Here is a 15,678-nt window from a genome sequence, read left to right as displayed (position 1 = left end):
TCTGCTACATATGTACATTTTCAAATAATCTTTCACCATTTCAAAAGCTGTTCAGTGGACTTATACTGAAATGCTAACGGAATTACATCCTCTATATCTCATTTGCCTGCTCTGTCTGGGCGGCACGGTGGCACAGTGGTTAGCACTGCTGCCTCACAGCGCCAGAGACCCGGATGCAATTCCTGCCTCAGGCGACTGACTGTATGGAGTTTGCACATTCTCCCCGTGTCTGCGTGGGTTTCCTCCGGGTACTCCGGTTTCCTCCCACAGTCCAAAAATGTGCAGGTCAGGTGAATAGACCATGCTAAAATTGCCCATGGTGTTAGGTGAAGAGGTAAGTGTAGAGAAAGGGTCTGGCTGGGATGCACTTCGGCAGGTTGGTGTGGACTTGTTGGGCTGAAGGGCCTGTTTCCACACTGTAAGTAATCTAATCTCATCACAGTCAAAAATAAGGAAATAACTGACAGATTGACACTCTTAATGGAATGGTTATCTAATTTTAAAAATCTTTGTAACAAACGTGTTTCTCTTAAGAAGCACTGCAGCATTGTAACATTTACAGCATTATACTTTCGTCATATATTTATAATTAATTTGAAATCAGTTTCACCAACCAAGAAATAATGAAAACCAGTGATTTATTAGATGTACATTGCTAGATTTTATTTTAAAATTAATTATAGCTTGCTGTGAACAGTTTTGTGGTATTATTTCTGTGATGTCGATGATTGATTGCTGTCATCTGAGCAGTGATCTTGAATTGATTGATGTGATGTTGATGACTAATATACCATCTGCTGTGATTTTTTTTTCAGTGATATTAATGATTAAGTGCTCTGATTTACACAGTAACATTTATTATTGGTAATGTGATTTGCTCAGTGATAATTACTATGAATTAAAACTTCAGATCGCATCACAGTTAGAATTCTCTAAAGTTTCTAAAAGAATGGCTAAATAACATTTTGAGTTCCCATTGTCACCACAATATTGTAAATGATTGATTCTGGCAGAAACACCTGAGATATACTGGCTAGATTTGCTACCACTGATCCTTCAGCTGGTATTAGTCAAGTTACTGACACCACGTGAGAAGAGATGCCCACAAGAACTCTTCAGCAGGAGTTGATATTGTCTTAGTTAATCAGTAAGTGTTTACTCCGTATTACTTAGTATCTGGTTATAATATATCTAAGGTACATGGTAGTCTCATAGCAGACAATCAGAATAAGAACACAGTAACTGCTAGATGGAAAACTAGCATGATACATTGAAGAACTGGTTAGCTCCTCTCAGAAATAGTCCTATCCATCCTGGTGATAGCTATCTTGTGATATCAGTTAAACCATTCAAATACTTCTGCATACAACAATATTTAGTATCTCCAGGACTTACCACATTCCTCTGACTACACCAGATCCTGCGATCGACGATCAGTGCCATGCACCTTCACATGCGCACACTGGACTCCACTCTGCAGCAACATCAACACAATCTTTCTCAAAGTTGTGCCATTCCCCACTTCCACTTCACCCTTTGTCTCATCCGTCGCCTCAAAAAAACATTTTTTCTTTCTTTCAGGCATCAAGGCGCAAAAGCCCCAGAAACTGATGGACTCCCAACAACAATCCTGCACTGCTCTCCCCTTTCCACCTCTCAGACCCCATCCCATCCCTTCACTCAGAGCCGATCTTTACTGTCCCTTTGTACCCACCTCTTCCCCACCCTCCGATGCCATCCCTTTCCGTCCCCCAGAGATCACCCCCCCAACCTCAGCCCTTGTTGTTTTCACCATACCTCCTGAACTTCCCCTTTCTGAAAGTGAACATACTGTCCTCAGCAAAGGACTTAGCTTCATACCCTTACGCTCCCACCTTGAATTTCAGGCTCGCCATGATGTTGAACTGTTTTCCTGCCGTCTCCATCTCCGCATTCACTTGTTCAGACAGGACTCCCCCTCATACCACTGATCCCTTCACCCAGTATTCCAGTATTCACCTTCCACTTGGACCTCTTCCCCAGCCTCTTACCTGCTCTCAATCTCTTCATTGAAAACTGTCAGTGTAACTTCAGCCATCTCAATGTCTCTGCTCCTCTCACCCACTCTAACCTGTCCCCTTATGAAATTGGCCCACTTTGCTCTCTCAGGTCCAACCCTAACTTTGGCATCAAAGCCGCCTAACAAGGGTGGTCTGATTGTAGTCTGGCACACTGATCTTTACGTTGTAGAGGCTCAACGCCAACTCTTGGACACTTCCTACCACCCCCTGGACCATGACCCTACATCCGAACACTAAGCCTTTGTTGCCAGGACTGTCGCTGACCTCGTTACCTCCAGAGACCTCCTCCCACTACTCCCAACCTTATAGTCTCCCAACCCTCCACAGCTCACTTCTACCTCCTTCCCACAATACGATGGGTAGGCCCATCGTATCAGCCTGTCCTTGCCCCACTGAGCTCATTTTCTCCAGCCTTGATTCCACCCTCTCTCCCCTTATCCAGACCCTGCCCACCTACATCTGTGATTCCTCTGATGCCCTCCACAACATTGACAATTTCCAGTTCTCTGGCCCTAACTGCCTCCTGTTCACCATGAATGTCCAATCCCTCTACACCTCCATTCCCCACCAGGATGGTCTTGACTTCCTCCTCGACCAGAATCCTGAACAATCTCCATCCGCTACCAATCTCCTCCACTTGGCAAAACTTGTTCTCTCATTGAATCATTTCTCCTTTAGTTCATCTCACTTCTGCATAAGTGAAAAGAATGGCTATGAGTATCCGCACTTGTCCCAGTTATACCTGCCTCCTTATAGGGTATGTGGAAGAATCCTTGGTCCAGTCCTATACTCGCCCCCCTCTGACAACTCTTCTCGGTACATTGATGACTGTTCCAGTGCCACTTCATGCTCCCACCCTGGTCCTTGAGACATTTGTTCATTTTGCCTCCAATTTCCACTCCTCTATAACTTTCACATCGTTCATTTCTGACACTTCCTTTCCTTTCCTTGATCTCTCTGTCTCAATTTTGGGAAATAAATTGTCCACATTCATCCACTATAAAACCACTGACTCCCAAAGCTACCTTCACTACAGCTGTTCACACATCATGTCCTGCAAGGATTATATTCCATTTGTCTACGTCGTATCTGTTTGGATGATGCCACTTTCTAAAACAATGCTGCTGACATGGCTTCCTTCTTCCATAACTATGTTTTCCCAAGATTTGGAGATGCTGGTGTTGGACTGGGGTGTACAAAGTTAAAAATCACACAACATCAGGTTATAGTCCAACAGGTTTATTTAGAAGCACTAGCTTTCGGAGCGCTGCTCCTTCATCTCCACAACCATCTGATGAAGGAGCAGCGCTTCGAAAACTAGTGCTTCCAAATAAACCCTTTGGACTATGACCTGATGTTGTGTGATTTTCAACTATGTTTTCCCACCCATTGTGGTTGACGGGCCCTCAACCGCAATCAACCTATCATCCATGACTCACCCCTCATGCTCCTTCCCATCACTCACAACACCATGATTGTGTTCCCCTTGTCCTCACTTTTCATCCCACTAGTCTCCACATCTAAACGATCATTCTCCGTCATTTCAGACAACCCCAGAAAAACATCACCACTAAACACACCTTCCCCTCATTCCCCCTCTCCGCATTTGCAGGGATTGTTCCCTCTGGGACACCCTAGTCCATTCCTTGACCACCAACACCATGCTCCCCCCCTTCCCATGGGACCTTCCATATAACCACAGAAGGTGCAACACCTGCAATTCAACTCCTCCCTGTTCACCATCCAAGGGCCTGAACAGTGTTTCCAAGTGAAGCAGCATTTCACCTACACCTTCTCCAATCTGGTCTATTGCATTCATTGCACCCAATGTGGCCTACTCTACATTGGAGAAACCAAACGCAGACTGGGTGACTGCTTTGCAGAACACCTCTGGTCCGTGCTCAAGCATGACCCTGGCCATCCTGCAGCTGGACATCCAGCTTGCATGTTCACTTGTCTGTCCTCAGCATGCTGCAATACTCCAGCAAATCACACCGCAAACTGAAGGAACAACATCTCATCTTCAGATTAGGCACTTTACAACCTTCTGGGTTTAATATTGAGTTCAGTAACTTTCAGATTGTGAACCCAATCCCATTTCTTCCCTTTCTTTTAGCTATACTTTTTGTATTCTCTGTCACTATGTCCTCTCTCCTCTTCCCTCACTCCAACTGGAGTACCTATTGTTTCCAGTTTTCCAATAGACACACTATTGTTCTAGTCAAAAGTGAGGACTGCAGATGCTGGAGATTAGAATTGAGAGTGTGGTGTTGGTGAAACACAGCAGGTCAGGCAGCATCCAAGGAGCAGGAGAATTAACATTTTGGGTAAAAGCCCTTCTGCCATTCTCACATACCAGTCACTTAATCTGCACTGTCAGCAGTTTTTCTCCCCTCAACACTCCACCCTCCCCCACCCCAATATTGCATCAATGTTGTCCCCGTTGCAATTCATGTCAGCTCTGATGAAGAACCACCTAGAGTCAAAATGTTAGCTTGCTCTCTCCAAGGAAGCTGCCTAACCCGCTGTGATTTCCTACAATTTTTTCCCATACTCATAACTGTTTGCCCTGATCTATTTACTGATATTGACTATTGATTAATTATTCTGATTGCTTAGTGATATTTATTGATCAACTGCTCAGTGACTGATTGCTCTGATTTGGACTATCCATTGATTTGTGTATTCTGTGTCTATAAATTAATTATTTTGATTTAATCACTGATATTGATGAGGGATTGCTCTGATTGACTCGGTGATATAGAATCATAGAACTGATTGATTTATTATTGTCACATGCACCAAGATACAGTGAAAAGTGTTGTTTTGTATGGTACACTGACAGAACATACATACAAAGTACGTAAGGTTAGTAGAACATTGTATTCTGCACTGTGTTACAACAACAGTGAAGGTGCAGAGAGAGAGGGAGGGATTGACATTTGGTTTGATTTATTATTGTCACATGTAACTCGGTACAATGAAACGTTTTGCTTTGCACGCGGTACAGGCAGGTCATACCACACAAACTGCATAAAGGTATTAGAACAGAGCAAGGAATTTAATGTTACAGCTGCTGAGAAAGTGCACAAGGAACACGATCAACATTAAATTTAAAATTTGAGAGGTCTGTTCAAAAGTCTGATAACAGCAAGGAAGAAACTCTCTTGGACCTATTTAGAGTCATGGAGATGAACAACACAGAAACAGCAGTTCAGTCCAACTCGTCCATGCCAACCAAATACAGAAGAATCTTGATTATCCGAACGAGAAGGGCCCGCCCCCCAACCCCGTCCAACACCACCTGCCTTCCCCCACCCCAGCCCGCTCCCAACCCTGTCCAACACTGCCCCCACCCCCTGGTCTGCCCCACCCCCTCTCCAGGGCAGCCACAATGGACACCAACAAGACTGCTGCTGCTGCTGCCTTTTGGGGGGGCTGAGTCTTCAAATAGCACACACAAACAGCCACAAACAACTTTTTGCTGCAACGTTTTAACAGGTTTCACCTTTGCCCTGTACAGGACAAGGTTTACCTGGTGACAGGGGGTTTAGGGTTCACGCCTGTGTAAAAAACTCCAGGGAAATTGTGGGGGGAAGAGAGAGAGTGAGAGGACGGAAGGTCAGTCATTTGGAGACGGTCCTGGGCTCCCATCAGTCCAGGACTGTTCTCGGCAGCATTTCAGAAAGCGGAGTTCACTTTCAATCACTGTAAACAAAAGACGAGATCAGTGTTGGAAACACTTATTTGACATAATATTTCTATCGGGACCTCGAGATCTCCTTTGGATAATCCGATATTCGGATAATTGATATTCAGATAATAGAGGTTCCTCTGTATTCTAAACTAATGGAGTCCCATTTGCCAGCACTTGGCCCATAACTCTCTAAACCCTGCCTATTCATATACCCATCCAGATGCCTTTTCAATGTTGTAATTGTATCAATCTCCACCACTTCCTCTCGCAGCTCATTCCAGAAACGCGCCACCCTTTGTGTGATAAAGTTACGTCTTAGGAGGTTTTAAAATCTTTCCCCTCTCACGCGAAACTTATACCCTCTAGAATCATCATCATAGAAGCCCTACAGTGTGGAAACAAACTATTTGGCCCAACACGTCCACACTGACCTTCCAAAGGGAAACCTGCCAGACCCATTCCCCTACCCTATTACTCTACATTTCCCCCTAATGCACCTAACCTACACATCCCTGAACACTATGAACAATTTAGCATAGCCAATTCACCTAACCTGCACATCTTTGGACTGTGGGAGGAAACCGGAGTACCCAAAGAAAACCCACACAGACATGGAGAGAATGTGCAAATTCCACCCGAGGCTGGAATCGAACCTGGGTCTCTGGCGTTGGGAGGCAGCAGTACTAACCACTGAGCCACCATGCCACCTGTGTTCTGGACTCCCCCACCCCTGGAAAAAGACCCTGTCTATCTACCCTATCCATGCCCCTCATGATTTTATAAACTTCTATAAGGTCACCCCCCAGCCTCCAACAGACCAGGAAAACAGTCCCAGCCTATTCAGTCTCTCCTTATAGCTCAAACTCTCCAACCCTGGCAACATTCCTGTAAATCTTTTCTGAACCCTTTCAGGTTTCATAATATCCTTCCTATAGGAGAGAGACCAGAATTGCACACAATATTCTAAAAATGGCCTAACAAGTGTCCTGTACAGCCACAACATGACTTCCCAACTCTGATAATCAATGCTCTGACCATAAAGGAAAGCATACTAATCGCCTTCTTCACTATCCTATCTACCTGAGACTCCACTTTCAAGGAACGATGAACCTGCACTCCAAGGTCTCTTTGTTCAGCAACACTCCCCAGGAACCTACCATTAAGTATATAAATCCTGCCCTGATTTGCCTTTTCAAAATGCAGCACCTCACATTTATCTAAATTAAGCTCCATCTGCCACTCCTCGGCCCACTGGCCCATCTGATCAAGATCATGTTGTACTCTAAGGTAACCTTCTTAGGTCCACTACACCTCCAATTTTAGTGTCATCTGCAAACTTACCAATTATACCTCCTATGTTCACATTTATGTAAATGATGAAAAGCAGTGGACCCTGCACCAATCCTTGTGGCACACCAATGGTCACAGGTTACCACTCTGAAAAGCGCCCCTCCACCACCACCCTCTGTCTTCTACCTTCAAGCCAGTTATGTATCCAAATGGCTAGTTCGCCCTGTATTCCATGTGATCTAATCTTACTAACCATGAGGAGCCATGTTTTCAAACTATTATATCTTCTGGCCAACACATGAGGGTGGAAGAGAGTATAACCAGAGTGGGAGGCTCTTTGATTATGTTGCTTTTCTGTAATAGTGGGAAGTATAGAAGAAGTCAATGGAAGAAAAGCTAGTTGGTGTGATGGATGGAGCTGTGTCCATAACTCTGTATTTTCTTCCGATCTTGGGAAGAGCAGTTGAATCACAGAACACCTATAGTATGGAAGCACGCCATTTAGCCCATCCATCCAGCCTACACCAACCCTCCAAAGACTCACCTCCCCTAACCTATTCCATTGACTCTGCATTTTCCATGGCCAATCCATGTAACCTGCACAATTTTGGACTGTTGGAGGAAACCAGAGCATCCAGATGACACACATACAGACAGTGTGTGTTGGTGGGGAGGTGGGATTGAATGTGCAAACTGCACTCCACTCAGTCACCTCAGGGTGAAAGCACAACTGGCTCCATGGCACTGAGACACAGCAGGGTTAAGCACTGAGCCACCTGATCAAGATCAAGGATGGCTCTGATTGACTCACTGACATTGATTAGGGACACCTCTGATTGACTCAGTAATATTGATGAGGGATGGTTCTGATTGATTCAGTTATATTGATTAGGGACAGCTCTGATTGATTCAGTGACATTGATTAGGGACGGCTCTGATTGATTGACTCTGACATTGATTAGGGATGGCTCTGACTGATTGACTCTGATATTGATTAGGGACGGCTCTGATTGATTAACTCTGACATTGATTAGGGACAGCTCTGATTGATACTGACATTGATTAGGGACAGCTCTGATTGATTGACTCTGACATTGATTAGGGACGGCTCTGATTGATTGACTCTGACATTGATTAGGGACGGCTCTGATTGATTGACTCTGATATTGATTAGGGACGGCTATGATTGATTGACTCTGACATTGATTAGGGACGGCTCTGATTGATTGACTCTGACATTGATTAGGGACGGCTCTGATTGATTCTGACATTGATTAGGGACGGCTCTGATTGATTGACTCAGACATTGATTAGGGATGGCTCTGATTGATTAACTCTTGACATTGATTAGGGACCGCTCTGATTGATTGACTCTCACATTGATTAGGGACACCTCTGATTGACTCTCACATTGATTAGGGTCGGCTCTGATTGACTCTCACATTGATTAGGGTCGGCTCTGATTGACTCTCACATTGATTAGGGACGGCTCTGATTGACATTGATTAGGGACGGCTCTGATTGACTCTGAAATTGATTAGGGACGGCTCTGATTGACTCTGACATTGATTAGGGATGGCTCTGATTGACTCTGACATTGATTAGGGACGGCTCTGATTGACTCTGACATTGATTAGGGACGGCTCTGATTAACTCTGACATTGATTAGGGACGGCTCTGATTGACTCTGACATTGATTAGGGATGGCTCTGATTGACTCTGACATTGATTAGGGACAGCTCTGATTGATTGACTCTCACATTGATTAGGCACGGCTCTGATTGATTGACTCAGTGACATTGATTAGGGACGGCTCTGATTGACTCTCACATTGATTAGGGACGGCTCTGATTGATTAACTCTGACATTGATTAGGGACTGCTCTGATTGATACTGACATTGATTAGGGACAGCTCTGATTGATTGACTCTGACATTGATTAGGGACGGCTCTGATTGATTGACTCTGATATTGATTAGGGACGGCTCTGATTGATTGACTCTGATATTGATTAGGGACGGCTCTGATTGATTGACTCTCACATTGATTAGGGACGGCTCTGATTGATTCTGACATTGATTAGGGACGGCTCTGATTGATTGACTCTGATATTGATTAGGGACGGCTCTGATTGATTGACTCTGACATTGATTAGGGACGGCTCTGATTGATTGACTCTGACATTGATTAGGGACGGCTCTGATTGATTCTGACATTGATTAGGGACGGCTCTGATTGATTGACTCTGATATTGATTAGGGATGGCTCTGATTGATTAACTCTTGACATTGATTAGGGACGGCTCTGATTGATTGACTCTGACATTGATTAGGGACGGCTCTGATTGACTCTCACATTGATTAGGGTCGGCTCTGATTGATTGACTCTGATATTGATTAGGGACGGCTCTGATTGATTGACTCAGACATTGATTAGGGATGGCTCTGATTGATTAACTCTTGACATTGATTAGGGACCGCTCTGATTGATTGACTCTCACATTGATTAGGGACAGCTCTGATTGACTCTCACATTGATTAGGGTCGGCTCTGATTGACTCTCACATTGATTAGGGTCGGCTCTGATTGACTCTCACATTGATTAGGGACGGCTCTGATTGACATTGATTAGGGACGGCTCTGATTGATTGACTCTCACATTGATTAGGCACGGCTCTGATTGATTGACTCAGTGACATTGATTAGGGACGGCTCTGATTGACTCTCACATTGATTAGGGACGGCTCTGATTGATTAACTCTGACATTGATTAGGGACTGCTCTGATTGATACTGACATTGATTAGGGACAGCTCTGATTGATTGACTCTGACATTGATTAGGGACGGCTCTGATTGATTGACTCTGATATTGATTAGGGACGGCTCTGATTGATTGACTCTGATATTGATTAGGGATGGCTCTGATTGATTGACTCTCACATTGATTAGGGACACTTTGATTGATTCTGACATTGATTAGGGACGGCTCTGATTGATTGACTCTGATATTGATTAGGGATGGCTCTGATTGATTAACTCTTGACATTGATTAGGGACGGCTCTGATTGATTGACTCTGACATTGATTAGGGACGGCTCTGATTGACTCTCACATTGATTAGGGTCGGCTCTGATTGATTGACTCTGATATTGATTAGGGACGGCTCTGATTGATTGACTCAGACATTGATTAGGGATGGCTCTGATTGATTAACTCTTGACATTGATTAGGGACCGCTCTGATTGATTGACTCTCACATTGATTAGGGACAGCTCTGATTGACTCTCACATTGATTAGGGTCGGCTCTGATTGACTCTCACATTGATTAGGGTCGGCTCTGATTGACTCTCACATTGATTAGGGACGGCTCTGATTGACTCTGACATTGATTAGGGATGGCTCTGATTGACTCTGACATTGATTAGGGACGGCTCTGATTGATTGACTCTCACATTGCTTAGGCACGGCTCTGATTGATTGACTCTCACATTGATTAGGGACGGCTCTGATTGACTCTCACATTGATTAGGGACGGCTCTGATTGATTGACTCTCACATTGATTAGGGACGGCTCTGATTGATTGACTCTCACATTGATTAGGGACGGCTCTGATTGACTCTGACATTGATTAGGGTCGGCTCTGATTGATTGACTCTCACATTGATTAGGGACGGCTCTGATTGATTGACTCTCACATTGATTAGGGACGGCTCTGATTGATTGACTCTCACATTGATTAGGGACGGCTCTGATTGATTGACTCTCACATTGATTAGGGACGGCTCTGATTGATTGACTCTCACATTGATTATGGTCGGCTCTGACTGACTCTGACATTGATTAGGGACGGCTCTGATTGACTCTCACATTGATTAGGGTCGGCTCTGATTGACTCTCACATTGATTAGGGACGGCTCTGATTGACTCTGACATGGATTAGGGGCGGCTCTGATTGACTCTGACATTGATTAGGGACGGCTCTGACTGATTGACTCTCACATTGATTAGGGACGGCTCTGACTGACTCTGACATTGATTAGGGACGGCTCTGACTGACTCTGACATTGATTAGGGACGGCTCTGATTGATTGACTCTCACATTGATTATGGTCGGCTCTGACTGACTCTGACATTGATTAGGGACGGCTCTGATTGACTCTGACATTGATTAGGGACGGCTCTGACTGATTGACTCTCACATTGATTAGGGACGGCTCTGACTGACTCTGACATTGATTAGGGACGGCGCTGACTGACTCTGACATTGATTAGGGACGGCTCTGATTGATTGACTCTCACATTGATTATGGTCGGCTCTGACTGACTCTGACATTGATTAGGGACGGCTCTGATTGACTCTCACATTGATTAGGGACGGCTCTGACTGACTCTGACATTGATTAGGGACGGCTCTGACTGACTCTGACATTGATTAGGGATGGCTCTGATTGATTGACTCTCACATTGATTATGGTCGGCTCTGATTGATTCTGACATTGATTAGGGACGGCTCTGATTGACTCTGACATTGATTAGGGACGGCTCTGATTGACTCTGACATTGATTAGGGACGGCTCTGACTGATTGACTCTGACATTGATTAGGGACGGCTCTGACTGATTGACTCTGACATTGATTAGGGACGCCTCTGACTGACTCTGACATTGATTAGGGACGGCTCTGACTGACTCTGATATTGATTAGGGACGGCTCTGACTGACTCTGACATTGATTAGGGACGGCTCTGACTAACTCTGATATTGATTAGGGACGGCTCTGACTGACTCTGACATTGATTAGGGACGGCTCTGATTGACTCTGATATTGATTAGGGACGGCTCTGATTGACTCTGACATTGATTAGGGACGGCTCTGATTGACTCTGATATTGATTAGGGACGGCTCTGATTGACTCTGATATTGATTAGGGACGGCTCTGACTGACTCTGACATTGATTAGGGACGGCTCTGATTGACTCTGATATTGATTAGGGACGGCTCTGATTGACTCTGATATTGATTAGGGACGGCTCTGATTGACTCTGACATTGATTAGGGACGGCTCTGATTGACTCTGATATTGATTAGGGACGGCTCTGATTGACTCTGACATTGATTAGGGACGGCTCTGACATTGATTAGGGACGGCTCTGACTGACTCTGATATTGATTAGGGACGGCTCTGACTGACTCTGACATTGATTAGGGACGGCTCTGACTGACACTGATATTGATTAGGGACGGCTCTGACTGACTCTGACATTGATTAGGGACGGCTCTGATTGACTCTGATATTGATTAGGGACGGCTCTGATTGACTCTGACATTGATTAGGGACGGCTCTGATTGACTCTGACATTGATTAGGGACGGCTCTGATTGACTCTGACATTGATTAGGGACGGCTCTGACTGATTGACTCTGACATTGATTAGGGACGGCTCTGACTGATTGACTCTGACATTGATTAGGGACGGCTCTGACTGACTCTGACATTGATTAGGGACGGCTCTGATTGATTGACTCTGATATTGATTAGGGATGGCTCTGATTGATTGACTCTGACATTGATTAGGGACGGCTCTGATTGACTCTCACATTGATTAGTGTCGGCTCTGATTGATTGACTCTGATATTGATTAGGGACGGCTCTGATTGATTGACTCAGACATTGATTAGGGATGGCTCTGATTGATTAACTCTTGACATTGATTAGGGACCGCTCTGATTGATTGACTCTCACATTGATTAGGGACAGCTCTGATTGACTCTCACATTGATTAGGGTCGGCTCTGATTGACTCTCACATTGATTAGGGTCGGCTCTGATTGACTCTCACATTGATTAGGGACGGCTCTGATTGACATTGATTAGGGACGGCTCTGATTGACTCTGACATTGATTAGGGACGGCTCTGATTGACTCTGACATTGATTAGGGATGGCTCTGATTGACTCTGACATTGATTAGGGACGGCTCTGATTGACTCTGACATTGATTAGGGACGGCTCTGATTGACTCTGACATTGATTAGGGATGGCTCTGATTGACTCTGACATTGATTAGGGACAGCTCTGATTGATTGACTCTCACATTGATTAGGCACGGCTCTGATTGATTGACTCAGTGACATTGATTAGGGACGGCTCTGATTGACTCTCACATTGATTAGGGACGGCTCTGATTGATTAACTCTGACATTGATTAGGGACTGCTCTGATTGATACTGACATTGATTAGGGACAGCTCTGATTGATTGACTCTGACATTGATTAGGGACGGCTCTGATTGATTGACTCTGATATTGATTAGGGACGGCTCTGATTGATTGACTCTGATATTGATTAGGGACGGCTCTGATTGATTGACTCTCACATTGATTAGGGACGGCTCTGATTGATTGACTCTCACATTGATTAGGGACCGCTCTGATTGATTGACTCAGTGACATTGATTAGGGACGGCTCTGATTGACTCTCACATTGATTAGGGACGGCTCTGATTGATTAACTCTGACATTGATTAGGGACTGCTCTGATTGATACTGACATTGATTAGGGACGGCTCTGACTGACTCTGACATTGATTAGGGACGGCTCTGATTGACTCTGACATTGATTAGGGACGGCTCTGACTGACTCTGACATTGATTAGGGACGGCTCTGACTGACTCTGACATTGATTAGGGACGGCTCTGATTGACTCTGACATTGATTAGGGACGGCTCTGATTGACTCTGACATTGATTAGGGACGGCTCTGATTGACTCTGACATTGATTAGGGACGGCTCTGATTGACTCTGATATTGATTAGGGACGGCTCTGATTGACATTGATTAGGGACGGCTCTGATTGACTCTGACATTGATTAGGGACGGCTCTGACTGACTCTGACATTGATTAGGGACGGCTCTGACTGACTCTGACATTGATTAGGGACGGCTCTGACTGACTCTGACATTGATTAGGGACGGCTCTGATTGACTCTGACATTGATTAGGGACGGCTCTGACTGACTCTGACATTGATTAGGGACGGCTCTGACTGACTCTGACATTGATTAGGGACGGCTCTGATTGACTCTGACATTGATTAGGGACGGCTCTGACTCTGACATTGATTAGGGACGGCTCTGATTGACTCTGACATTGATTAGGGACGGCTCTGACTGACTCTGACATTGATTAGGGACGGCTCTGACTGACTCTGACATTGATTAGGGACGGCTCTGACTGACTCTGACATTGATTAGGGACGGCTCTGACTGACTCTGACATTGATTAGGGACGGCTCTGACTGACTCTGACATTGATTAGGGACGGCTCTGACTGACTCTGACATTGATTAGGGACGGCTCTGATTGACTCTGACATTGATTAGGGACGGCTCTGATTGACTCTGACATTGATTAGGGACGGCTCTGACTGACTCTGACATTGATTAGGGACGGCTCTGACTGACTCTGACATTGATTAGGGACGGCTCTGATTGACTCTGACATTGATTAGGGACGGCTCTGACTGACTCTGACATTGATTAGGGACGGCTCTGATTGACTCTGACATTGATTAGGGACGGCTCTGATTGACTCTGACATTGATTAGGGACGGCTCTGACTGACTCTGACATTGATTAGGGACGGCTCTGATTGACTCTGACATTGATTAGGGACGGCTCTGACTGACTCTGACATTGATTAGGGACGGCTCTGATTGACTCTGACATTGATTAGGGACGGCTCTGATTGACTCTCACATTGATTAGGGACGGCTCTGACTGACTCTGACATTGATTAGGGACGGCTCTGACTGACTCTGATATTGATTAGGGACGGCTCTGACTGACTCTGACATTGATTAGGGACGGCTCTGATTGACTCTGACATTGATTAGGGACGGCTCTGACTGACTCTGACATTGATTAGGGACGGCTCTGATTACCTGACTGCGGTCAGTAGCCGGCAGTAGAAGATGGCGTGTGCACAGGCGCAGACTGTCAGGGCCCATCTCCGGATCCTTAGGTATTCACTGAACTCTCTTTCCTCCTCAGTGAGCGGCACCTCAAAGACGAGAGTCCGCAGGCCCTGGGTTAGTTTCGGCTCTTGGCCGCTCGCCATTCCCCAGACGCGGGCGGACACCGAGGGAAGGCCGCTGTCCCTCCGTCACCACGGGTAACGCCAGCCGTCCCCGCCACTCGGTCACCATGGCAACGGGCAGCCTGCCCCTCTGCTCGGTCACCATGGCAATACCGGCCTGCCCCGCCCCTCGGTCACTATGGCAACGGGGAACGGCAGCCGGCCCCCTCCTCGGTCTCCACGGCAACTGCAGCCGGCCCCGCCCCTTGGTCACCACGGCAACGGGCAACCTGTCGAAATCGTCTACTGAACGGCGCTGAATTTCTGTAGCGCCTTCAACAACCTCAGCACTGACCCCCCTCCCCCCGCTTCCCCCCACTATCCTGGAGTTTTTCTCAGATCCCCACCGTGTTCCCTCAGGAATGTCGGATACCCATGATCGGGGTGAATGGTGGATCAGGCTGGAGGGGCCGAATGGCCCACCTGTGTTGGTAATTCTGATGGTCTGTCTGGGTGATGGCCATGTTGCTCATCCTGTGAGTAGGCCATTCTGCCC

The 15,678-nt window shown here is 45.8% G+C and overlaps 1 protein-coding gene across 1 annotated transcript in view; it reads right to left on the bottom strand.

Moving 5' to 3' along the window:
- noxred1 (NADP-dependent oxidoreductase domain containing 1) overlaps nucleotides 1-15,210 on the bottom strand; it is an 81,142-nt gene extending 65,932 nt beyond the window's left edge. The window contains exon 1 of the mRNA XM_087989553.1: nucleotides 14,989-15,210. Coding sequence (XP_087845679.1) covers nucleotides 14,989-15,164 — 176 coding nt within the window. The 5' untranslated portion in view covers nucleotides 15,165-15,210. The remainder of the gene's footprint in view (nucleotides 1-14,988) is intronic.
- Between the last annotated feature and the right edge of the window lie 468 nt (nucleotides 15,211-15,678).

Source organism: Chiloscyllium plagiosum, unplaced genomic scaffold (assembly GCF_037043375.1).
Source record: "Chiloscyllium plagiosum isolate Xiang-an unplaced genomic scaffold, Cpla_swu_hap1 HiC_scaffold_8, whole genome shotgun sequence".
Lineage (NCBI taxonomy): Eukaryota > Metazoa > Chordata > Chondrichthyes > Orectolobiformes > Hemiscylliidae > Chiloscyllium > Chiloscyllium plagiosum.
This window is presented reverse-complemented; position numbering and strand designations above follow the sequence as displayed.